Source organism: Sus scrofa, chromosome 14 (assembly GCF_000003025.6).
Source record: "Sus scrofa isolate TJ Tabasco breed Duroc chromosome 14, Sscrofa11.1, whole genome shotgun sequence".
Classification (NCBI taxonomy): domain Eukaryota; kingdom Metazoa; phylum Chordata; class Mammalia; order Artiodactyla; family Suidae; genus Sus; species Sus scrofa.
Window position 1 is genome coordinate 121,372,144 of NC_010456.5, and position 26,755 is coordinate 121,398,898.

At 36.8% G+C, this 26,755-nt stretch overlaps 1 protein-coding gene across 4 annotated transcripts in view; it reads left to right on the plus strand.

The window, feature by feature from the left end:
* Positions 1 to 26,755, plus strand: part of SHOC2 (SHOC2, leucine rich repeat scaffold protein) — a 96,207-nt gene that overhangs the window by 24,206 nt on the left and 45,246 nt on the right. For all 4 annotated transcript variants that reach the window (XM_005671457.3, XM_001927493.4, XM_013983728.2 and 1 more), the window contains exon 2: positions 23,205 to 24,147. In XM_005671457.3, coding sequence (XP_005671514.1) covers positions 23,445 to 24,147 — 703 coding nt within the window. In that variant the 5' untranslated portion in view covers positions 23,205 to 23,444. The remainder of the gene's footprint in view (positions 1 to 23,204; positions 24,148 to 26,755) is intronic.

Sequence of the window (26,755 nt, forward strand, 5' to 3'; positions counted from 1 at the left end):
AATATAATTCTTCTGTTTCTCTCATTTTGCCTCATTTGGTGCTTTTATTTCTATGTATTTGGTAGGTTTGCCAATTTTGGAGTAGTGGCCTTATGTAGGAAATATATAATGGATCCCCAACAGCACACTCCCCTCTGGTCACCAGAGCTATAAGCTCTAGGAATGTCCTCTGTGTGTGCTGGGTTGGCCCTTCCATTGTGGTGGGCTGACTGCTGTGGGCACATTTGTAGGTGTGGCTGGTCCCAGTTTAATTGGTTTCCAGGCCCTGCCTTTTATGGACGCTACTGGCCACTGGTGGGTGAGACCTGGTCTTGACACATTTGGCTGCATGGTCGGAGGAGTTCTGGGTGGTGCTGACTTGCTGGTGGGTGAGCTGGGTCTTGACATGGTTGGTTGTGGGGCTACAATATTCCTGGGGCTGATGTCAGGCCACTGGTGAGTGGGGCTGGAGCCCAGGGGTTCCTGGGGCTTATATCTGCCCAATAATGGGTGAGGCTGAGTCCTGGGGCTAGTGTTGGCCTTAGTGGTAGGTGGAGCTGGGTCCTGGGATCTTTGGCTGTGGAGTCCTAGGGTCCTGGACCTGGTGCTAGTCCACTGGTGGGTGGAGCTGTTTTCCAGTAGGTCATAGTTTTTCTGTTTGTCTTTTGGATGGTTGAAACTATTAACTAGTGTTTTCTTCAAGAGCAGTTCGTAGGAACAGTTATTCTTTGGGTTCTTGCATATTTAATAATATTGACTTTCTTTTAAAAAATACTGGACTATATGTTAGACTCAGTATAAATTTTTAAGTTATATTTTTTTTTCCTTGAAGACTCTATACATATTGATATACTATTTTTGGCATTGACTCCCTTCTCCTCTTCATTTTTAGGTAGCATTGAGTTTGCTTAGATTCTCAAAGAATTCTCTTTGAATACTTGAAGTATAGCAGTTTTTTTCTTAGGAAAATGTTTGCCCTTTCAGACTCTATGACTTCTTGTTCATTTTTGATTTTCCTGTGTCTCATTGGTGCCAAATGAAATCTGTGAAAGCTTCTTATACTGCAAACAAGTGATTCTTGGCTTTTCCCTTCTGGCCATGCCAAATACTTTAGAAGCATATCTCCCTTTCATGAGACCTTTCAGCGTTGCTCTTTAACTTAATTGCATTCTCATATATGTGGTTAGGGATGTCTCCTGGTGTGTGGTTATGGATGGAGGTGTGGTTTGTGTTTCTGTTTCTTATTCTTAGTTGTTTTGAGATTTTTCAAGAGGAGAAAGGTTACCCTGCCTTCTTTTTTTTTTTTCCCCCTTTTTTAGGGCTGTACCTGTGGCTTATGGAAGTTTGCAGGCTAGGGGTCTGATTGGAATTGTCATAGCAATGCCAGATCCAAGCTGTACTGTGACCTACACCACTGCTTGCAGCCATACCACATTCATAACCCACTGAGCAAGGTGAGGGATTGAACCCATATCCTCACAGACACTAAGTTTGGTTCTTAATCCACTGAGCCACAACAGGAGCTCACAACCCTGCCATTTTCAAACCAGAAATCGTAAGGGCTCTTGGTCCAGTTTTGTCAGAATTAAGATAATTTTAAAAGTGCAAGGAATAAAATATGTGCTAATATAGTTTTCTGAATGAAAACATATTTCTAAATGAAAACAGTTCATTTACAGAGGTTCTTTTAGATCAATATTTTTAAATAAAATCACAATTTCGTATTTGAGTTTGATTATATCAATTGATATTTCTGAAGACTTGTGCATTACAGAGCCTTAAGAATTAGACTAGAAATTAATGCCTCTAGTTAGGAATTAATGTGCTCATTAATTTTTTAGTTTATTTAGATGTTGATTCCTTTTTCAGCTGAATCTGGAAATTGAACTTTTGTGCTTAAGTTGCTACCACTAGAATTTAAGTCTTTTGACAGAGTAAATATTAGTTTTTGAATAATCTGGTATTTTGAATGGCATCTTGTTTTTCAAGGGAAATGTAAACTTATTTTCCTCACTTAATGATTCTATTAAAAGAGGTATGTTTGGGAGTTCCTGTCATGGCATGGTGGAAATGAATCCGACTAGGAACCATGAGGTTGTGGGTTTGATCCCTGACCTTGCTCAGTGGGTTAAGGATCCAGTGTTGCTGTGAGCTGTGCTGTAGGTCGCAGACATGGCTTGGATCTGGTGTTGCTGTGGCTGTGGCTTAGGCCAGCATCAGTAGCTCCAATCGGAGCTCTAGCCTGGGAACCTCCATATGCCATGGGTGCAGCCATTTCAAAAAAAAAAAAAAAAAAAAAAGTTGGAAAAATCTCGATAGCTGGTGGGCAAGATTTCGTCTATTCTCTGATTGAACATACTCTTATATTCACTTGACCCAGTTCTATTTTACCTGCCCTTTGTTTATTAGCAAGAGCAGAATGACAGCTCAGAGAAGGTAGGTATATTTGTCAATCCATTCCTCCTTATGTGACTGAATTATATTACTTTGTTAGCCCCCTACACAAAAGCACATTCTAATAGACTTGCAGAAAGTCTTAATGCCTCGCAGATTATTGGAGATTTCAATTTTAAGTCTTCATTACTCCAGTTATTGATCACTCCAGTTTTTTAAATCTCAAATTTTAAAATAATTCTGTAAAATTTTATCAGTGTTCTAATTTATCTAATAGTGACTTTTATTTACTAATATTTGTGCATTGAACACTTGAAACTGTATTGCAGATATTCCTCAGAAAAGGTTTTTGATCCAAAAAATTGGGAAGTCTTATATATTATATTCTTCATTAAGAGTACGTTATTGAAAATACTGATAGTTTGTTCTGTAAAGATAGCAGAAGCATATCTTATCCTAAACCCATTTGACTGTGAAACTGGATGTTATAAAAATACATTTTGGGAAATACTGAGACTCTATTACAGAACATGTTGTAAGAGTATTCTAAAACATTTGTAGCTGTGATTACCTATAGCCATGTGGACATAGTAAGGTTTTTAATATGGGTAAATGGTAACTACTGTCCCAGAATATAAATATACTCAGAATATAGATAATTATGATAGTATCTTTTCTATAATCCTAAGGGTTTGTTTTTTGACTTGGATATTTTGTTAGAATGAATCTTCTAGCATGAAGGTAATTCTTAACTATCCTACTCTTGTGTTGAACACCCAAAGTTGGTCTTTGGTACTACTTTCTGTTAAGACTTAGCAGTAGGAATTTTAGAGCTTTATGTTACCTGTGAGATTATACAGCTCCCATAGACTCATTTTTGAGATAAACCGAGGTCTAGAAATTCAGCTCTGCTCAAGATAACATTATAATTAATCAGGGGAGTTAGAATCCAAACCCACAGCTCCAGATCTTATACCTTTTCTCACCCCAGTATATTACTTTTAACCAAATTCCTTTCAAGACAGAAATTAGCTAGGAGATACCCAAATTTACCATGAGAAATCAGGGTAGAGATAAGGTAAATCAAATTTAATGTAGATAGAACTCCATAAGTCTGTGAACATCCATTTCCCCCCCCTCACTTATCTGAACCATTCTCTTTATCATAGGCAAGAAAAAATAGTTAAAATATAAGCAAGTACTTTTAATATTACTATAAGAGAATAGGCAGTGCTAGTTTTTAATAATTAGTACATGGGCCAAGGATACATGAGTCAGATTCTTTTCTGAATTGAGCTGCATCATCACTTCCTAGTGGTCAGTTATGGAAACATTTATAAATATTCTATCAATGGAAAAATAGACCTAAATGGTTGTGGAGTTAAACTCTAAGGTACTGAATTCAAATTAATTTATAAAATATATTCTATCACACTTTTCAGAAAGGTACCTCTCAGTAGACAATTACTGCACTCAAGGTTATATGAATTATGCATATAGACATATTATTGAAGGAAATTCAACTTTTAAACACCAGATTGATAAGTAAACTACTGTGATCTGTATAAGGGGAGAAATAAGTTTTTAAAGATAGATACACAGATTATCTGTATTTTGTTGGCTTTTTTTTTTTTAGTTAACATCTCTTCAGATTATAGAAAGCAGTCTTACCTTTTCAAATCTTGTTCTGTCAAAAATTTTTTTTGATTCATGTGTCTAATCCTGATTATTTACATGATACATAATTAACTTAATATATTCTGAAATTGTTTAAGTCAAGACATGGGTTTTAGAATCAGAACTGTGTTAGCCTTGTGACTTAGCTAATTATGGTCTGTGTGATCTTTGAAAAGTTGGTTGCTCTTGAAACTTACCTGTAAATGGGCATTAATCTGCCTTAGAATTGTTGCAAGGACTTAATGCGATAATAGCTAAAAGCATTTAACACAGTGCCTGACAGATAGTAAGTACTCAAATATTATCTGCTGCAGGTGCCACTAGTGGTATTACTGTCAGATTTACACCATGCTATTGAGCAAATAATTTAACTGCCATAAACCTTGGTTAACTCGTATGTTAACCTACTGGGGTGCCTACTTCACTAAGGGTTATTTTGGAAATCAAATGTAATAGTGATAGTGGTCTATGAACTTCTCAACCTATTTGAGCTGAAATAATAAATCTTGTACAGTTAGGACTGGGCAGGTAAAAGCAGAGGGAGTAGACATCTGCTTTTTGGGAAAGGGCTTAGCTGAGAGCTTGAAGACAGATATCTCTGTCTTCCTTCAGTACTGGCAGACTGAGGCACATGCAGACACATAGCTTCCTTTCCAGATAAGTCAGAATGCCTATCTGTTTCATCAGTGTCATCCATGTAGTGCTTTTGAGATCCTAGATGAGGAATCTATGGCAGAGTCCAAACTTTCCTAGCTCAGTATCCATGGCCCTTTTATGATTTGGTCTCAACTTTTTTTTTTTTACCTCATTCCCTGCCATTTCTTCTCCTTGTCTCTCTCTTAGCACCCCCAACTCCAATATCTTTTCCAGAGAGAGGGGTAAGCACTTTAATAAACAGTTTGAGAGTATATTTTTTTTTTTCCTGTGTTCTTACCCGATGTGTAACTCACACACATTTATATTTTTCTTCAAGCAAACAGAAAATGCCAAATTAATCATATTATGGTGAAGCCAAATTTTCAGAATGTCTTTACTGGATTGTAATTCCAGCAGCAGTCTATGAGAGTGTTTCTTTTCTTTTTTTTTTTTTTGTCTTTTTTGCTATTTCTTTGGGCCGCTTCCATGGCATATGGAGGTTCCCAGGCTAGGGGTCTAATTGGAGCTGTAGCCACTGGCCTACTCCAGAGCCACAGCAATGCGGGACCCGAGCCGCGTCTGCAACCTACACCACAGCTCACGGCAACGCCGGATCGTTAACCCACTGAGCAAGGGCAGGGACCGAACCCGCAACTGCATGGTTCCTAGTTGGATTCGTTAACCACTGTGCCATGACGGGAACTCCTAAATGTTGACACATTTTATAATAAAATCCATATATAGTATAAAAAGCCGTATTTGTTAATAATGCCACTGATCTCATAAGAAAAGTGTAAATACTGAGTAGCTTTTCAAGCCCCTGCTAGAGGATACATATTTTGTAAAGTTCTAATTTTTGTCTAATTTTGTCTTTAGCAACAGATATTCTCAGTTGTTTTCTGTGAAGTGACAGGCTCCCTGGCTTCATTTTCAAGAAAATGTCTGCCAAATATGCAAGTCTGAGTTGTTGCTTATTCTTCTTAACCTGCTCTGGGTTTTGACAGTCCACACCAGGCCACTTCTCTAGTAACACCCTCCTTGGCTTGCACGGGTTTTGACTTCCTTTGCTAAGGAATTGGACACCCTCTTGTGCGGCACTCTTCTCATGTGGACACTCTTCCCATCTGCCTGGGCTTCTAATTTCTCTTGTGATTTCTTCATAGATTATTTAGGAATGTGGTTTTTAATTTCTACATATTTGAATTTTTCAAATTTATTTCTGTTGATTTTGAATTTTACCACATGGTGGTTGGACAGTGTATTTCCTTTTTTACTTATTGATGCTGTAAGTTTTATGTTCTAAAATATAGTTTGTCTGGAGTTCCCGTTGTGGCTCAGTGGTTAAAGAACCCTACTGGTATCCATGAGGATGTGGGTTCAATCCCTGGCTTTGCTCAGTGTGGGTTAAGGATCCGAGAGTTGCCGTGAGCTGTGGTGTAGGTCGCAGATGCGGCTCAGATCGGGTGTTGCTGTGGCTGTGACATAGGCCAGTGGCCACAGCTCCGATTGGACCCCTAGCCTGGGAGCATCCACATACTGTGGGTGCAGCCCTAAAAAAATAAATTAAATTAAATTAAATTAAAATAAAATATAGTTTGTCCTAGAGAATGTTTTCTGTTCACTTGAGAAAAGTGTCAGTATTTTGCACTTGTTTGGTGGAATATTGGTAAGTGTCTCTTGGGTCTAGTTGCCTTATAGTATTCAGGTCTTCTTTTTCCTTGCTGATTTTCTGTCTAGTTGTTCTATCCAGTATTGAAAGTAGGGTATTGAAGTCACTATTATTATTGAATTGTCTGTTTTCTCTCTTGAATTTTGTCAGTTTTTACTTAATGTATTTTGGTGCTCTGTTAGGTGTATATATGTTTGTAATCGTTATGTCTGCTTGATGGATTTACCTTTCTATTGCTGTAAAATGTCCTTTGCCTCTAGTAACTTTGTCTAAAGGCTATTTTATCTGGTTACTATTGGTGTGGTATACTTTTTTCATCATTTTACTTTCAATTTATTCATTTTTTTCTCTTTTCCTTTTTATGACTGCACTTGTGGCATATGGAAGTAAGTTCTCAGGCTTGGGGTTGAATCGGAGCTACAGCTGCAGGCCTCCACCACAGCCACAGCAAGACTGGATCTGAGAAGAATCTGTGACCTACACTGTAGCTTATGGCAACGTGGGATCCTTAACCCACTGAGTAGGGCCAGGGATTGAACCCACATCCTTATGGAGACTATGCTGGGCTCTTAACCTACTGAACCACCATGGGAACTCCTATTCATGTTTTTTATTTATTTTTATTTTATTTTTATTTTTTTCATCCTTTTGCCTTTTCCAGGGCCACTCCTGTGGCATATTGAGGTTCCCAGTCTAGGGATCTAATTGGAGCTGTAGTCACTGGCCTACACCACAGCCACAGCAGTGTGGGATCCGAGCTGTGTCTTTGACCTACACCACAGCTCACGGCAACGCTGGATCCTTAACCCACTGAATGAGGCCAGGGATTGAACCCGCAACCGCATGGCTTCTAGTCAGATTCATTAACCACTGTGCCATGACGGGAACTCCCCTATTCATGTTTTGTAAATCTAAACTGTGTTAGACAGTATATAGTTGGATCAGGTGTTTTTTTTTTTTTTTGTCATGCCCATGGCATGCAGAAGTTCCCTGGCCAGGGATCCAACCCGAGCCACAGCAGTGATAACACTGAATTTTTAACTGCTAGGCCACCAGGGAACTCCAAGGATCACTTTTTAAATATATTCTACCAACTTCTGCCTTTTCATTTGGGGGTTTAATTACTTCCATTTACAGTTAGTTATTGATGAGGTAAGATTTGCATCTTCCACTTTGGTATTTCTTTTCTGTATGTCATCTTTTTTCATTCCTCTATTCATCCATCATTGTCTTCTTCTGTGTTAGATACTATCTAGAACACTTTTAAAATTCCTTTGTCATTTCTTAGTGGCTGTCCTACAATTAATATATTAAGTTTATAAGAATCTAATTTGGATTAGTACCAAGTTAATTTCAATAGTATACTTAAACTTTGTGCCTGTGTAGCTAGCTCAACCCCCCACTCTTTCTGCTGTTACTGTCATACTGAATTACATGTTTATACACTGTGTGTCCTTCAGTACAGATTTATAATTATTGCTTTGTGCAGTTCTCTTAAATTAGAAGAAAAAAAAAGCTATGGACAAGAAATACATTTATACTGTCTTTATATTTCCTTTTGTAGTTACTTTTACCAGTGCTCTTTATTTCTTCATTTGTATTTATTTGAGTTATTGTCTGGTAACTTTCCATTTCAGCCTGAAGGACTCACTTCAGCATTTCTTGTAGGGCAGGTCTGTAAGAATTTTTTTTTTTTTCAGTTTTTGTATATCTGAGAATGTTTTAATTTCATCTTTATTGAAGGGTAGTTTTGTTGGATGCAGAATTCTTGGTTGACAGTTGAATTATTTTTTTTCCCCTTCAGAACTTTGAATATGTCCTCCCACTACCTTTGGCCTCCACATTTTCTGAAAAGAAATGGCTTATGGAAATAACAGTTAATCTTATTATATCTTATTTATGATAAGTCATTTGCTGCTTTCAAGATTTTTTTTTTTTATCTTTGTCATTTATCAGTTTGGTAATGAGGTGCCCATGTGTAAATCTCTTAAGTTTATCCTGCTTGGAGTTTATTCAGCTTCTTGGAGGTGTAGATTAATGTTTTTCTTCAAAATTTGGAAGATAATTTTTGGCCATTATTTCTTCTAGTATTTCTGCCACTTTCTTTCATTGTCTCCTTATAGGACCTTAATTAGTGCGTTGATGATGTATTATGGTTGATAATACTTAATGTTCTCAGATCTCTGATGCTCTATTCATTTTTCTTTATTTTTCCTTTCTATTCCTAAGACTGGATAACCTAAATTGACCTATTTTTGAGTTTACTGTTTGTTTTTTCTGCCTCCTCATATCTGCTGTTGAACCTTTCCAATGAATTTTCCATTTAGTTATTGTACTTTGAACTCCAAAATTTCTTTCTTTCTTTCTTTTATTTTTATTTTTATTTTATTTTTTTTGTCTTTTTAGGGCCACACTCACAGCATAGGGAAGTTATCAGGCTAGGGGTCAAATTGGAGCTGTAGCTGCCGGCCTACACCACAGCCACAGCAATGACAGATCCAAGCCACATCTGCAGCCTACACACAGCTCACGGCAAGGCCAGATCCTTAACCCACTGAGCGAGGCCAGTATTGAACTCTTATGGTTCCTAGTTGGATTTGTTTCCACTGCGCCATGACAGAACTCTGGGAATTTTAAATAGCAAAGTGGAAATTCGATTTTACTCCCTCTTTTGGGGTGTTTGTTGTTTATTGTGATGGTTGTTGGTTTAGTGACTTTTCTGAACTAATTCTGTTCTGTGTGATCACTGTAGTCTCCACTTGGTTAGCTTAGTGGTTGGCTAATGATTGGGCAGAGATGTCTGGAAACAGTAAATCTCCCAGTCTTTGCCCAAGAACTTTGTGTATGTTAGGGCATATCTTCAACACTCATCCAGGCAGTTGATGCCTTAGCTGTTACTTCCTGCTTGTGCACAGCCCCAGAGTTAGTCAAAAGTTAGACCTTGGGGCCTGCTGAGCATACACATGGCTCTGGGCATGCACATAATCTTTAAGTATGTACGTAATCTTCTAAATTCCCAGGAATGTGTTGGACTTTCATTCTGTTTTCCCTTGTAAGGTTTTTGATTAGTCCATTGTTTGCCCCAACTGTTATCCACTGCCCCAAGCAGCTGTGATGATAAAATACTTGCCTGTAATTCTTTTCAACAAACATTCTCTTGGGGAAAAGGTCTTTTGCACTGAGAAAGCTCTGAATCAGGTCAAATACAAATGAGCCACCAGACAGGTCAAATAGTGATAATTGGGGAGTGGAAGTGGGGGAGAAAAAGCTTTGAATGAGCTCCAGCTTCGTTCTGCTCCCTCTGGTGTCTGCTAGGCTGCACTGGGAATATGAACTGTAATTTTTTTGTAAGGCTGTCATGAATTTGCAGAGCCAGGAAAGGGACTTGGGCAAGTTAAATGTAACAAAGTTTGTTCTTACTGAGGTTGTTTCATTCTTTCTTTTCTCCTTTTTCTTTCTGTAAATGCACCCTGGGTGCAAGCTCTTGGCTAATTTTGAGAGTTTTAATAAAGTTTATTTCAACTGGTTTTGACAGTTTTCTTGTTTTTATGGAGGAGAGAATTTTCAGAGGAACTTACCATGCTGTTTTCTCTGATATCACCTCCACTTGGGCTTTGACATACTTTTCTAACAGGCCTCTATGTTTGGAAGTCCTGCATGGATACCCTCTTCATTTTGCTTGGACCTTTTTTTTTTTTTTTTTTGGTCTTTTTGCCTTTTCTAGGGCTGCTCCCATGGCATATGGAGGTTCCCAGGCTAGGGGTCCAGTCGGAGCCGTAGCCACTGGCCTATGCCAGAGCCACAGCAACACGGGATCTGACCTGCATCTGTAACCTACACCACAGCTCATGGCAACACCGGATCCTTAACCCGCTGAGCAAGGCCAGGGGTCAAACCCGCAACCTCATGGTTCCTAGTTGGATTCGTTAACCACTGAGCCACGATGGGAACTCCTGCTTGGACTCTTAACTCTCCAAGTCACTCTCCACCTATTCTTTAACACCCACCCCTCCATGTAGACATCTTTCTCACCATTCTTAGACTTCTGTATCCCACACCGGTTTGTCACTACCTGTGGATGCTCTTCTCACCCCAGTAAGGCTCTGATTCTCCATGCTGAACCATCTACTGTGAGGATACCTTTCCCTACCTCACCTGGCCTCTGACACCTTCTGTGGGTTACCAGTATGTGTTGATATCCTCCTTGTCCTTCTTAGGCTCTGATAACATCCACTGAGCTGCACCTTTGTGGGATTATCTTTCTCATCTCACCCAGGCTCTGAAATCCAAGATAGAGTAGATCTTCTATATTTATACCCTCTTTTATCTGCTTGGGCCCTGACTTTTTTCTGTGTGACATTTTGATTTCTCATCTCCCACCATTACTGGGGTGGATGCCTACCTTGCTCTGCGACATTCAGTTGCTTTAGTATTGTTCAGAATGTATAATAGATGTGCTTAATTTTTTGATACTCGACAATATTATTTTTTACTAAAGAAGAAAAATACAGATTCTAAAAGAAACAAAGAACATATGAAAGACAAGTATACTGCTGTTGTGAAAGTTATCAAGAACTTGAGGGGTAAAGATTTACCTAGAAATTAAAAATAAAACCAGTAATTAAAAAAAACATGTTATATGATGACACATTCATAGGAGCTCCTAGGAGGTACCAGGCTAATTAGAAAAATATAGGAAAGATGTTCTGGAAAAAGTGATTCCTAGAAGTCCTGAAAGATGTTTATGAGTTCATCTGGAAAGGTGGTGCCTGGAAAAGGAAGAAGTGTGAGGGATATATAGGGGAAGACATACAAATAAGAGTATAGGTATGGGGGCAGGAAACAGTACTTAGGTTCAGGAAACAGAGAATACTGATGAGTGTAGTTTTTAAAGTGTGTGGCCAGGTAGACTAGGGAGTAGAGATGGAGAGGAGGAAAAAATTATCTAAGCAGAGGCATTCTGAGCGAAAATTCAGTTATACAAAAGTACTTTAAACCTATGTATGGTATGGTAAGTCCATAGTGTGGTAAGACTGGAATGGAGAGTGTATTCAAGCTACAAATGGTAAGCATGAGAAAGGTAGGTTGGAGCCTGATTCTTCACATTGGAGAAACCTAATGTGTATTTATTTATAAATATGCGTAGGTATGTGTATGTGTACTTGTGTGTGTTTTCAATAGGGGTGTGATTTCAAATCAGTGATTTAGCCTCAAGATGCTTATTCTGGCATCAGTGGTTGGAATGGAGAAGGGGTTGCTGTTAAAAATCTAGAGCTGGAGATGAATTTGGAATCTTACCTAGTGAAAGTCAAGTATATGTAAGAGTTCTGGGGATTGGGCACAATAAGAACTGACAAGTTTTGAGAAGCTTGGGAATTGATCATTTGAGGAAGCCAGAGGAAAAAGAAATAGAAAAAGCTTAAGACTTGATACAGAAATTGGATTGCTGTTTAGGATTTAAAGTTACAGGTGTAAAAAGCTGTTTGGTTTAAGAAATGCTAACATAGTCAAAAGGAGAAATTATCAGTAAGCTCAGATCCAAAAGTGGGACTTGTGACCTGAGGTGTTAAGATGTTAAGAATTGATTGATTGGCAGCTCTGGAGTGTTAAGAGTCTTACACTGTCAGGATATGTGGAAACATGACTGAGCCTAAAGACTGAGAACACAGAGGAGAATGCACTGTAGACCTCTAATGGGTAGAGGGGAAAGGTGTTTGGAGCTTTAGTGAATTGAGAATGGTGTGAGTAAAGGCTAAGTTTATTTATTTGGGCCTCTTTTACTATCTAATATGGACAATAGAGATTTGATATAATCAATGGGAAGGTTAAAAACTGAGAGGATAAACCAACATGACTTATGATTGGGGATAGTTAGCAACAAAAGACTAAGAAACTTAATTCCCCTTACATAAAGGAAACATCAAGCTATGGATTTCATTATTTTGTTCCCATTGTGTGTCAAGCAGGTTTTAACTAAGGTCACTCACAATTTTGTTGGTTTTCAAGAGGTGGTTTTTTTTTTTTTTTTTTTTTTTTTTTTTTTATCTTTTGTCTTTTTAGAGCTGCACGTATGGCCTATGGAGGTTTGCAGACTAGGGGTCTAATCAGAGCTGTAGCTGCCGGCCTACACCACAGCTCATGGCAACGCTGGATCCTTAACCCAGTGAGCAAGGCCAGGGGTTGAACACGCAACCTCATGGTTCCTAATCTGATTCATTTCCGCTGCACCACGACAGGAACTCCAGAGATTATTTCTATTTGTTGTTATAGGGTGAAAAATTTTAAGAAACAAATGAACTGGAACATCTTGGTTTTTTAAAAAAATTGAGCGTATCAGTTCATTGTAATTTAGCATTTTTTTTTCCCCCTTCTGCATTAGTCTGCTTTGGTTTTTATTAAGAAGATGTTGCTAGTTAAATTTTATCTTTTATGCATGGCATCATTAATTCAGGTGCCCAGTGAGAACCAGATAGATGTTTATTTAGATGATGATAGTATCCTTTTAATGTAAAAAACATTCATTGTTTTCTCTTTCCTCACATATCTCTTGGGGTTTTCTTGGTAGTATTTCCTTTCAGGTTAACAGTTTGGATGGAAGTTTTTAGATTAATAATTAAAATGCTTCATTAATTCTAGGAAAGAGTAATAAATTGATTAGAAATGTGAGACTAAAAAGGTAATCTTCTCAAGTTAGTACTTGTAGAGTAGCAAAGATATTTTAGGATAACTATTTTTAGTTATATGAAAACAGTTTATTAAAATTCCCTGCCTTTCTGTTTTCTCTGTTTCTGTTTTTCAGTGTTCCTCAAAAATTTGGGAGACAGCTGTGACAGAAGCAGTCTTGTCTTTAAGTTTGAATAGTGTATATCACAGTATCACACAATGAAACCCTTGATGTCTTGTTTACTATAGTGGTAACTTGTGATGGGTGTGGAATAATTTGTATTGGGCCCTCTATATTTTTAATTTTAGTTTTTGTTTTAAGGTAGAAGATATTTTGAAACTGATCATTTATATTTTCCAAAGAGCAAGGAATTTATTCTAAAAAAATATTACCTGGGGAGTTCCCTTCGTGGCTTAGTGGTTAACAATCCCGACTAGGATCCAAGAGGATGTGGGTTCGATGCCTGTCCATGCTCAGTGGGTTAAGGATCCAGCATTGTTGTGAGCTGTGGTGTAGTTGCAGACATGGCTTAGATCCCTCGTGGTTGTGCCTGTGGTGTGGGCTGGTAGCTGTAGCTCCAATTCAACCCCTAGCCTGGGAACTTCAATGGGCTGCAGGTGTGGTCCTAAAAAGCAAAAAAAAAAAAAAATCATTTGTTCTTTCATTTATCCAGTAAATACTTATTGGGCATTTAGTACTGGCCAAGTTCTATGCTCTGAATGTACAGCTGTGAACCAAACATCCAGAAATCCTTGCTTTCAGTGAGCTCACGTTCTTGGGAGAGAGAGCGAGAAAGACAATAAAATAATCAATAAATACATTTTTTGGTCAGGTAGTGAATGCTATGAAGAAAAGCAGAGGAAGAAAAATAGGAAAGGGTTATTTCTATTTTATATGTTGTAGTCAAGGATGAGATATTTAAGCAGGGAGCAAGCAGTGTTAATATTTGGGAGAAAGGACTATGTGTAGAGAGAAAGGACTAGACCACATAAGACTCTTGTAGGTCAGAATAATAGCCTGGGAAATCATCAGGGTTGGTTTTTTTTTGTTTGTTTGTTTGTTTGTTTTTGTTCGTTTGTTTTTGTTTTTGTTTTGTAAGTAAAATAGTGATATAAGAGTGATATAATCAGGCTTAAAAGTTAAATGGATCACCCTCATTGCTAAGAGAACTGTCTGTTAAGGGGGCAGAGATGAACTAGGAGCTGGAAGGCTTCAACCCAACCAAGGGATAATAGGGGCTTGTTAATGTGGAGGGAATAAAAAATGGTTGAATTCTGGAAAGATAGAGTAATGGGATTTTCTGATGGGTTGAATGTCAGATTGAGTGAAAGAAAAGTCATGGAAGACTCCAGAGGTTTTGGCTTGAGTATTTGGAAGGATGCAGTTGCCATTTACTGAAATGGTGAAGACTGAGAAGATGGGACACATTCAGGAGTTCAATTTTAATCAACTTAATTTGAGGTGCTTATTACATATCCAAGTGGAGATGCCAAATAGGCAACTGGATATACAAATCTCTGGAGTTAAAGAAAAAGTCCAAGTTGGAGATGGAATTTGAACATCGAGAGCATTTAGGTAGCATTAAAATATGAGACTAGGTGAAATAATCTAGTTTCTACTAGAAAGGGAGTACAGACAGAGAAGAGGTCTGAGTCCTAGGACATTCTAATGTTTAGAGGTTGAGAGGATGAGGAGGAACCAACACAAGATACCGACAAGTGCCGTTGAGATACCAAAGGAGAGGGGTATCCTGGAAGCCAGTTGTAGAGAAGAGGTTAATCAGTCTTGTTTAATGCTGTGGATCGTTTTGAGAAAAACAAGGATGAGGAACTGACTGTTGGAGTCACCTATGTGGAAATGCTAGTTATGATAAAAGTTAGTTCTTTTTTTTTTTTTTTTTTTTAGGGCTGCCCCCTCGGCATATGGAGGTTCCCAGGCTAGAGGTCCAATCGGAACTGTAGCCGCTGACCTACACCACAGCCACAGCAACGCCAGATCTAAGCTGCATCTGCAACCTACGCCACAGTTCATGGCAGTGCCAGATCCTTAACCCACTGAGCGAGGGTGGGGATTGAACCCACAACCTCATGGTTACTAGTTGGATTTATTTCCGCAGTGCCACAACTGGAACTCCAAAAGTTTGTTCTTAAGATGTCAAAATATAAACTCTGAAAAATATTGTATGCTTTTATATGAAGAGTAAAAGGATTGTGCTGCTTTGTTTAGAACTAGAATTATTTGGAGCAGGAATCCTTAGTAGTAAGTTCACTTAAAACAAATACAATTTGTGACTTTCTGGTTCTGAGTCCATAAGAGAAAAAAACTGTTACAGCCTAAAATAAGATCTAGCTAATAACACACAGCACAGACATTGTATCCAAATCAGTAAAACTTTTCTTAGGATGTGAGCTCCAAGATAACAAAAACTCTGTTTCCTTATTTCAGTTATTATAACACTTAACATAGCACCTAACTTGTGGGAAGATACAAATAGTTGTGATTCTTACAAATGATTTTAATAAGTTAAAATTTTATGTATTTATATAAAAGATTTTATAATAATATATTCAAGTAGCTGGATATGTTGGAAATAGCTTAACCATTAGATATATGTTATATATGTTTTTATGTGTAGGAGGATGAAGTAGCAGAAAGATCACTAGAAAGTGAGAAAGCTTCGATTCATTCCTCCCTCTGCCACTGAATGAGTCGAATAAGAAATCAAAGACGTGGCTATCTGGAATCATTTGTCACTACCTAGTTAGGTGACAAAAAATTGTTGGCTTTAAAATAAAAGGATAACAATCATCGTCCATGCAGTGATTTTTAAAAAAAAATGCTCTGCTCTTTGAAATTAAGGTTTAAACACCTGATTTCATTCTTTTAATATAGGCCATATAGTTTTTTAATAAGTTTTGAATTTATCCGTACTATCAAGGGATACCCTCTTCATTTGGTTTAGTCATTTAAATAATATAATACATATACTGTATTCCAGATACTGATATAGACGCTAACATTATATCTGTGAAGAAGACAGACAGATTGTCTTTATCTTATGGAAGGAGCTTCTATTCCTTCAGGGAGGTGTGAAATATCATAAATAAACATACAAGAAGAAGATAATTTAACACAGTGGTAAATGGTATGAAGAAAATAAGTAGATAATCAAAGAAGGCCTTATTTAGGAGGTGAAGTTTTAGGTGAATCCAAAGTAAAAGAAAGAGCCAGTTACATGAAGAACAGAGAAGGAGCATTCCAGACATAAGAGACATGGGACAAAGGCTTGTGATGAGAAAGATCAGTATTTTCAAGGAACAGAAAGAGCATTGTGATTGGAGAAAAAAACCAGTAGGAGATTGGAAAGAGGTGAAGTTGACAAGATAGACGGGGTCTTCTTTTCCTAAAGTATGTTCAGACAGGGATTTTAGCTTATGAACTGTAAGGCTTCTTTTCTTAATGTTCTCAAATGTTTCTGATTCTACATAGAATTTTATCCTATGTCTAATGGAAGGCCTTCAGAGAACTTGAGCAGGAGAGTAACATAAATTATTTACATTTAAAAAACTACTCTGTTTACTTTTTGGAGAACAGATTTTAAGTGTAGGTATCATCAAGAGAACGAGTTATAGTAGTTCAGGAGAGAAATGATGGGTGTTTGGAGTAAAGTAAAGGCAGTGGATATGGAGAGTAGACCATTTGGGATTCATTTTGATATAGAATCCACTGGGCTTGCTGAAGATTTGGGTATGGGGAAAGAAGGAAGAAGGAATCAAGGGTTAACTCAGGTTTTTTGCTTAACTAATTAATTGTTGCCTTTCACTGAAATGGGGCAGTTTGGGAGAGGGATTTGATTTGGGAGGAGGAATTCCCCTTGTGGTGCAACAGAAACGAATCCAACTAGGAACCATGAGGTTGCGGGTTCGATCCCTTGCCTCGCTCAGTGGGTTGGGAATCTGTCACTGCCGAGATCTGTGGTTATAGATCGCAGATGCGGCTCAGATCTGGCGTGGCTGTGGCTGTGACTGTGGTGTACGCCGGCGGGTACCGCTACGATTAGACCCCTAGCCTGGGAACCTTCATATGCCGCGGGTGCGGCCCTAAAAAGACCAAAAGACAATAAGATAACATAAAATAAAAAAGATTTGGGAGGAAATAATGTCTGATGGAGGAGTTGCTGCTGTGGTGCAGTGGGTTAAGATCTGGCATTGTCTCTCTGGTGGTGCTGGTTAGATCCCCAGCCTGATGGAGTTGCAATTCTGGCTTGGATTCAGTTCCTGGCCCAGGAACTTCCATATTGCTGTGGGTGCAGCCATTAAAAAAAAAAAAAAAAAAAAAAAAAAAAAAAAAAAAAAAAAGGCTAGTAGAAATGATGTAGGAGGTTCTTAAAGAGTTTGGAGAAAGATCTAATTATCTCAGCTTAATTCAATAGCCATATATTGAAATTTCCATATGTAAAGCCTTGTGTAGAACCATTAAGTGCTTAAAATAATAAACTGGTATTTGTGATATGTATGGGATGAATGTTAACTGATAGTGTTGAAAGGGACCTTAGGAAAAATAGAATCTTTTAACCAAAAAATACATTTTCTGAAGTTATGTCTTTGTTCTGTCTTATGTAGTTTTTTTGTTTCAACTAGTACTTAAAGCAGATTCATTCAACATTGAAATAGTTCCTGCTCTCATTAAACTTACATTCCACTTACATTCCACTTACATTCTATGGTGTTCTACATAGGTAATCAAGTTGTCTCCAGATAGGGACAATTTTATTTCTTCTTTTGTAATCTGTATGATGGATTTTTTTTTTTCCCTTGCCTTATTGCTCTGGCTAGAACTTTCAGTACTGTGTTCAATAGGAGTGATAAAAGCTGGACTGATTTGTTTATATATTGTTGAAGATTTTTGCATCTCTGTGAGGGTGCTTGGCATGTAGCTTTCCTTTTTACTTTTTTTCTTTTGTGTTATCTTTGGTTTTGGTATCAGGATAATGCTGGCTTCATAAAATGAGTATTTCCTGGAAGAGATTTTGTAGCATTGGTGTTATTTCCTTTTAAAACCTGTTAGAATTCTCCATCTGTGCCTAGTAGTTTCCTTTTTGGAAAGTTTTAAACTATTAATTCAGTTTCTTTAGCATTTATGGATAGGACTATACAGATATCTGTTTCATCTTGGGTGAGTTTTGGTAATTTGTGGTTATCAAGGGTTCAGCTTATTTTATCTAACTTGTTGAATTTATATCCAGAGAGTTTTTTTTTTTAGTGTCCTCTTACTATCTTTTTAATGTCTGTGAAATATTTAATGATATTCTGCTTTTCATTCCTGATATTGGTAATTTGTATCCTCTCTTTTTTTCCCGTCTTTGTCAGAGTTACCAGCTGATCTTTTTAAAGAACCAGCTTTTGGTTTCCTTGATTTTTCTTTATTGCTTTTCAGTTTCCAATTTCATGAATTTCTGTTATATATTGTATTTTCATTCTGCTTCCTTTGGGTTCCTTTTGCTCTTCTTTTTCAAGTTTTGTTGTGGGGACTTAGAATATTGATCTGTGGTTTTTATTCTTTTATAGTATAATCATTCAGTAATAAATATTTCCCTTTGAGCACCACTTTGGCTATATCACATCAATTCTAATATAGTTTTATTTTTATTCAGTTCAATATATAGTTTAAATTTCCTTATTACTTTTATTTTTTTTTTGTCTTTTTAGGGCTGCACTCACAGCATATGGAAGTTCCCAGGCTAGGGGTTGAATTGGAGCTATGGCTGCTGGCCTGTGCCACAGCTGAGTGAGGCCTGGGATGGAACCCTCGTCCTCATGGATGCTCGTTGGATTTGTTTCTGCTGAGCCACAATAGGAACTCCCTTATTAATTTTTTTGACTCATGGATTATTTATAAGTATGTTTAGTAGTTTTCAAGTGTTTGGACATTTTTGTTATCTTTCCATTAATGATTTCTCATTTAATTCCATTGTGGCCAGAGAACTGTAATTTGTCAGTTGTTGAGAAGGGTTTTGAAATCCCCAACTGTAATTGTGGGTTTGTGGGGTTTTTTTCCTTAGTTCTATCAGTTTTTACTATGTCTTTTGAAACACTGTTCTTTGGTTTGTACATTTTTAAACAAATACGTATTTGTCTTATTGGAGACATGATTAGTTATCTGTAATTTAATCTCTCCTTTTCCCAGGTAATTTTCTTTGCCCTGAATTTTATTTTCATATTAATACATCCACTTAACTTCCCTTTGATTGGTATTGGCAGAGTAATACCTTCCTCTATACTTTTAACCCTCTTTTGTTATTAAGTTTGAATTGAGTTTCTTATAAACAGTATATAGTTGGATCATGTTTTCAAAAACTCTGACAAATTCTTTTAATTGGTGCGTTAAGAACATTTACACTTAATGTAATTATTACCATGTTTGGATTGAAATGTGTAAGTTCATTATTTTCTATTTCTTTCCTCTGTTTTTCTTTTTTTTTCTTTTCCTGTCTTACTGTGGGTTACTTGAGCAAAGATTTCATTTTAATTTGTCTGTAGTGTTTTTGAGTATACTTCTTTCTATATTTTTTCTTGTGATTGTTCTAGGAAATACAATATGCATTCTTTGATTTTTTTTTTTTTTTTTTTTTTCCCACCTAAGGCTACATGTGCAGCATATGGAAGTTCCCAGGCTAGGGGTGGAATTGAAACTGCAGCTGCCAGCCTACACTACGGCCATAGCCAGAGCCACAGCGATGCTAGATCCAAGCAGCGGCTGCAGCCTACATGACAGCTCATGGCAACACTGGATCCTTTACCCAGCTGGAGTAGGGCCAGGGAATTGAACCTGCATCCTCATAGGTCCTAGTAGGGTTCGTTACTGCTTAGCCACAACTGGAGCTCCACAATGTGCATTCTTAGGTTATCACAGTCTACTGTTATCAACATTTTACCACTTCAATTAGAACGTAGTAATCTTAGCATCACTTAGGTTCTTTCATTCTCATTCCTTTATCATATAGTTGTCTCAGCACCTCCATATACATTGCCAACCACCTTAGAGATATATTCTTTGTTTTCAGTAGTCAAACATAATTTACAAAACTGAAGAGGAAAAGAATTGCCAATTATGTTAATCTTTATTCTTATCCTTTCCATTGATCTTTCTTCAGTCCTGATGTTCTAAGTTTTATTCTGTTTGCTTTCTTGTCTGAAGATCTTCCTTTGACAGTTCTTTTAGAACAAGTTCTGGCATCAAATTCTCTTTTGTTTTCCTTCATCTGAAAATGTCATTATTTTTCTTTCGTTCCTGAAGAATGTTTATGCCAAATAAAGAAGTCTTGGTTGGCAGTTCTTTTTTCAACACTTGAAAAATGTTTGTCTCTTTCTCAGGCCTGTATGATTTCTGATAAGAAATCCACTGTCATTCAATCATTGTTCCCCTATAGGATTATATTCTTGTTTTCTGGCTGCCTTAATTTTCAGAAATTTGATTATCATATTCTGAGAATAAATTTCTTTGAGTTTTTCCTGTTTGGAGTTTGCTCAGCTTTTTGTCTTATGTGTTTAGGTTTTTTATGAAAATTCAGAATTTTCAGCCATTGTCTCTTCAAATAATTTTTCAGCCTCATATTTATTCTCTCCTTCTGGGACTCTGAAGAAACAAATATTAGATGTTCCATTTCTGTCCCACAGCTCACTGACGCTCTTTTGAGTTTTTAAAATCTATTTCCTTTCTGGTGTTCAAAATGGATAATTCCTACTGATCTTTATTTAGATTCACCGACTCTTCAGTAACCTGCATTATCCTATTGAACCCATTTACTGAGTTTTAAATTTTTATTGTTTGGCTCTAAAATTTTCATTTGGTTCTCTCTTTTTTTTTTTTTTTGGCTGAGATTTTATCTTATTTGTTTGTTTCCAGAGTATATGCAATTGTTGGAGCATTTTTTTTTTTTCTTTCTTGAGAACTGCTTTAGAATTCTTGGCAGATAATTTTGACATCTATGTCATCTCATTGGTGTCTATTGGTGTCTATTGATCTCCCATTCAAGTTGTTATTTTCCTAGCCCTTAGTATGATGAGTAATTTTAGATTATATCTTGGACATTTTGAGATGTTATTATAAAATTTTGATTTCTTTTAAAATTTTCTGTTTTAGCAGTCAACCTGTTTTGTCTCAGACTGTACACTCTGATCCACTTTTGTGGTCTTTGCTTCCAGTATATTTTCCAAAGTCTTTTGAGGAGTATTATGGTCTGCCCTGCTGTTTGCCACCCCAAGGCCAGTCTGAAAAACAGGTGATATTCCACACTGTAGTTCAGTTCTCAAAGCATTTATTGTTTTGATTCTGTTTAGTTCATGCATGAGCTTCTAGGGAGTATGCCTGGGAATACATAGACTTTTCGAAAGAATCCCTTTCTCCAGCTCCCTCCTCTCCATAATTTTCTCTTTTCCCCTCTAGTTGTGAAGGGGTGATGTGCTGCCTCTTTGCTAACCATTGCTTAGTGCAGGGCAGGGGATGACACACAGGATTCTTCCTTAGTGCAGCTTTTGCACCAGTGGGAAGGGAGAGGGTTACCACTTCTCAGCTGATGTTTAATAAGTTAAGGGTCCTTCTCCACGTTCTTCATGCCTACAGTGCTGATACCAAGGGGGATGTGTGCTGCCTTGGTTCAAGTAGTACATAGATGGGGTCATTGGCAGAGTTTTACTCCATACACTTTGCAGCCTCAGTGCCAGATGGGATGGGCAGGACATGTTTCTTACATGGTGTTCAAGTGGGATAAGGATGTGTCAAAAGGGTTCCATCTTGCCATGCTATTCTTTCTCTTCATAGTCTTTTAACTAAAGAGAGTGGACTTTTCTTGGACCTTGTTTTAGTCAGTGCTTATTGGTGTTTTGGGGTTATGAGCTTCTCTACTACCCCTGCCAGGATATATAGGAAACAAGACAAAGTTTAAAAAAACAAATAACAACAACTAAAGAACATCCTCCATCCAAGGTCCCTAACCAGTCTGTCTACTTCTTCTTCCTTTCAGAATCTTCCTCTCCTTGTTCCATGTATTTTGTCAGGGTTTTAAATTGTAAGTAATTTGAAGGAAAGGGTAATGTGGGCCTATTCCATTTGGTATGGAATCAGAAGTCTTATTTATTGTAATTCAGTATTGTAAAGCTTTCACATCTGCATTTGAGGTAAGGCTAAGGAATATATTTAGTATATATGGCCTATTGATGAGGGTTTTTTTTTTTTTTTTGAGTAAATCATTATTACATGTTAAGATTATGATGTAGTCTTATACCAAGGGTAGATCTTACTAGGCTAGTACTTTCTCATTTCTGTCTCTCCTTGCCTTTTCATCTTTGTGGATTTTTTATTTTGGTCAGCCATTTTACCAGTGTACTTATTTATTTTTAGAACCTTAATCTTTCTCACTATCAACTGAAAAAGCTGCATTTTCAATTCCTAGAATATGGATACCATAGAGATGGCTCTTTGTTACTGTTTCTCAAAAGTGGTCCTTAGAGCCCCTTTTCCTGAATTTATTTGCTCTTCTCCATTCATATTTTGCTTTGTTCATTTTGTTCTTTGGCCAGACAGCTCTCTATTCTATAATAATTGCCTTTTAAGTATTTCCTGTTACCTGAGACTATCTGGTAATTAGCTGCAGATAGAGCAATTTTAGTGTAGTAGGCTGTGGATAAATACTACCTACACTGTACTCATAGCTCTGTTACTTTCCCAAGGTCACAATGCTAGTTACCTAAGAATATTTCTGTGCCTTAGTGTCCCTATATGTGTAACAATGATAAGAAATTATCTCAAAAGGCTATTATATATATTTAAATGAATTAATTTTGTAAATTCCTTAGAATAGTGCTTGTGTGTAGAAAGCACTCAAATATTAGCTGCTGTTGTGATTTCTCCCACTTTTTAGTGCTTATAAACTTTTGTACTTTGGTAACTTGTATACCTGTCATCTCTTCCTATTAGATTGTAAATTCCTTAAAGATAGAGCTTTCCTTGTTAATTATTATCATTTTTCAGTGGATTTTGCAAAGTAGAAGGTGTTCAGTAGATATTTACTGTATCAAATCATAGGAAAATGGCAAAATTGTCAGTAAGATTGTTTTTCAGAACCCATTTACTGAATGTAAATTATAATCTAAAGTAATTTAATACTCTCTCTCTATTACATTTCAGGAATTCTAATGAATCATTGATTGACCAGTCCATTTTACCAGTTGGAATGAGTTATCAGAAATGAGCATAGTGCTTTTAGATCCAACATGTAGCAGATGGCTCTTACTCCATGGTGATTACTTCTTCAAGCCAACACCTTTTTTGACTGTATAGGATCTTTGTCTCTTCATCTTCGAATTCCAGCTTTTATTGTTGGCAAATAAAAGAGTTCATGTAGTTTTTGCCCAGGCTTGAGTCATCATGAGTAGTAGTTTAGGAAAAGAAAAAGACTCTAAAGAGAAGGATCCCAAAGTACCATCAGCCAAGGAAAGAGAAAAGGAGGCAAAAGCCTCTGGAGGTTTTGGGAAAGAGAGCAAAGAAAAAGAACCTAAGACCAAAGGGAAAGATGCCAAAGATGGAAAGAAGGACTCCAGTGCTGCCCAACCAGGAGTGGCTTTTTCAGTTGATAATACGATCAAACGGCCAAATCCAGCACCTGGAACTAGGAAGAAATCTAGCAATGCAGAGGTAATTAAAGAGCTCAACAAATGCCGGGAAGAGAATTCAATGCGTTTGGACTTATCCAAGAGGTCTATACACATATTGCCATCATCAATCAAAGAGTTGACTCAATTAACAGAACTTTATTTATATAGCAACAAATTACAGTCCCTCCCAGCTGAAGTGGGCTGTCTAGTAAATCTCATGACACTGGCTTTAAGTGAAAATTCACTTACCAGTTTGCCTGACTCTCTTGATAACTTGAAGAAGCTGCGGATGCTTGATTTACGGCATAATAAACTGAGAGAAATTCCTTCAGTGGTGTACAGGCTAGATTCTCTCACCACTCTTTACCTTCGCTTTAATCGTATAACTACTGTGGAAAAAGACATCAAAAACCTGTCAAAACTGAGCATGCTTAGCATTCGAGAGAACAAAATCAAACAACTACCTGCTGAAATTGGTAAGAGGCCTTGGATTACTATTATTATTAGTAGTACTTGTTATGCTAAATAATTTTGAGTGCTTTTCCATATCTGATACTTGCCTAAAAGCAACTGGTTTCTAAGTTCTGTCTTTTTCATGGTTTACTTTAATAAGTGTTAATGGTTAGTACACAGTTTGAAATTATATTTTATAGACTTAGAAAGTGAGTTAGAATGTAGGTATAACTGGGCCTTTTTCACACAAATCTAATCTGCTTTTATTTTTATTGGAAAAATGAATTTTCAACAAAAATTTTTACCTAATTTTTTAGTTACCATATATTTTTAAAGTCTTTACAAATATAATTATATAAAGATACTGTCAAGCTACATTTTTTCATTCTCTGACATCTTTTTTTTTTACCTGAAAAAGTGTTTGTTTAAATTCATGTCACATTTCTACCTAATTTACCAAAAAAGATTGGTATTTCAGAGCCTTCTAAAGAAGCAGTTTCATAAGAAAGTTGACAATTTTTTTTTTATTATTTTGAAAGTGCTAATATGTTCATTAAAAACAATCTAAGAATACAGAAAGTAGAAAAGTCAGCTATAATAAATGCAACACTTAGTAGTTTGGTAGACTCCATTTTTGTCTTTATATATAAAGCTAAATTGTACTAAAAAGGAATTTTCTATTTGTTTGATTTGTTCTTTTTTGTTGTACTTGTGGCAAACAGAAATTCCTGGGCCAGAGATCAAATCCTCGCCACAGCAGCAACCAAAGCCACTGCAGTGACAATGCTGGATCCTTAACTGCTGTACCACATGACATTCCACAGATAGTTAGTACGATAAAAAATAGGAAATATACATATATAAACAAGTCAGTAAAAATAAGTTGTTTTGATATTTTTAATTATAAAATTTATTTCAGAAACTTGTGGAATATAGTAAACCATTGACTTAACCAATTTTGAGAAATTGATAAAGGTGGTATCTTTGTGGGCCTTTTTATGAGAGTTTAAAACACATAAAAACTGATTATACAACTTTTAAAGAAATGTTTCCTTTTTTGTGTGAAAGGCAAGCTCTGAATAAAACAAGTTAATTAAATACATTGTTGCTTTAAACATTGGTCTTACAGGGGGTGATAAAAAAACTTTTAAAGCAGTGCAGCTTTGTAGAGATAATATTCTGGGGGGGGACTTAGAAATTGTATTTAGCTTTGAAAAATACAGTTTAAATTTTAGGTATGGTGTTCTACTCTGTTTAACTAACCAGACACTTAAAATCTTAATTTTGGTTTAATTATACTTAGAAAATCCATGATTGATTTTCTCAGACAATGCACTTGTACTAATAAAATATGACACATTAATGAGATATTGAGATAGCCATAGGATTTTGAGTGGGAATGCTCCTTTCCATGTCTTTAGATAGGAATGTGGTTATTGAATGACTTGATCTTGTACCAGATTCAGTCAAATTTGACCTGTTTGTATAGCTTTTTGTAGAATAGAATTATAAGCTGGAGAAAGAAATGCTGACTTTTTATATAGAAATATAAAACGTTATTTCCTGTTTTTGTTCTTGTTTTATGGATGTGTTAACACTCCATTCTAAAGCAGTGGCTTTCATTCACTTGCAAGTCTTTCTTTAAAGGTTTTCTTTCTTTCTTTCTTTCTTTTTTTTTTCTGTAGAGATGTTATCAAACTACCTGGGAATTAAGATCATACATTTCTTAAGAAATTAGTTCAGGGAGTTCCTGTCATGGCTCAGTGGTTTATGAACCCGACTAGCATCCATGAGGACACTGGGTTTGATCCCTGACCTCCCTCAGTGGGTTAAGGATCTGGCGTTGCCATGAGCCATCGTGTAGGTCGCAGATGGGGCTCGGATCCTGCGTTGCTGAGGCTGTGAGGCTAGCAGCTTTAGCTCTGATTCGACCCCTAGCCTGAGAACTTTCACATGCCCCCAGTGGGGCCCTAAAAAGCCCCCCCCCAAAAAAAATTGTTTCATAGGACTTTAAATTTTCTTTACTTTGTTCTTGAGCATATGGATTCAACTTTTTTGCTAAATAGTGAATGTATTTCTGAAAATTGGCAAATTTTATCTAAATGGTTGATATTTATGGCTGCCTAATATTTGTACCTTTATTCCTAAGTTTGTAATTTTAAAAATAACCATTAAATTTGTTTTTTAATGAGTACCCTCCTACCATTAGTGACATTGAAGTTTGTCTTCTTGTAATTTCTGTATTTCTATAAAAATAGTAACTTTGTAAATGTCATTTATTATATTCCAAGCAGGGGATCAGATAGAAAGTAAACTGCTTTTAAAAATAAGACTATATATATATATTTTTTTGTCTTTTTAGGGCCACACTCGTGGCATATGGAAGTTCCCAGGCTAGGGGTCTAATTGGAGCTATAGCTGCCGGCCTATGCCAGAGCCACAGCAACACCAGATTCGAGCCATGTCTGCAACCTACACTACAGCTCACGGCAACACCGGATCCTTAACCCAGTGAGCAAGGTCAGGGTTCGAACCCGCAACCTCGTGGTTCCTAGTTGGATTCATTTCTACTGTGCCACGATGGGAACTCCCCTAAAAATAAGACAGTATTTTTAATAAGTTAAGATTTAT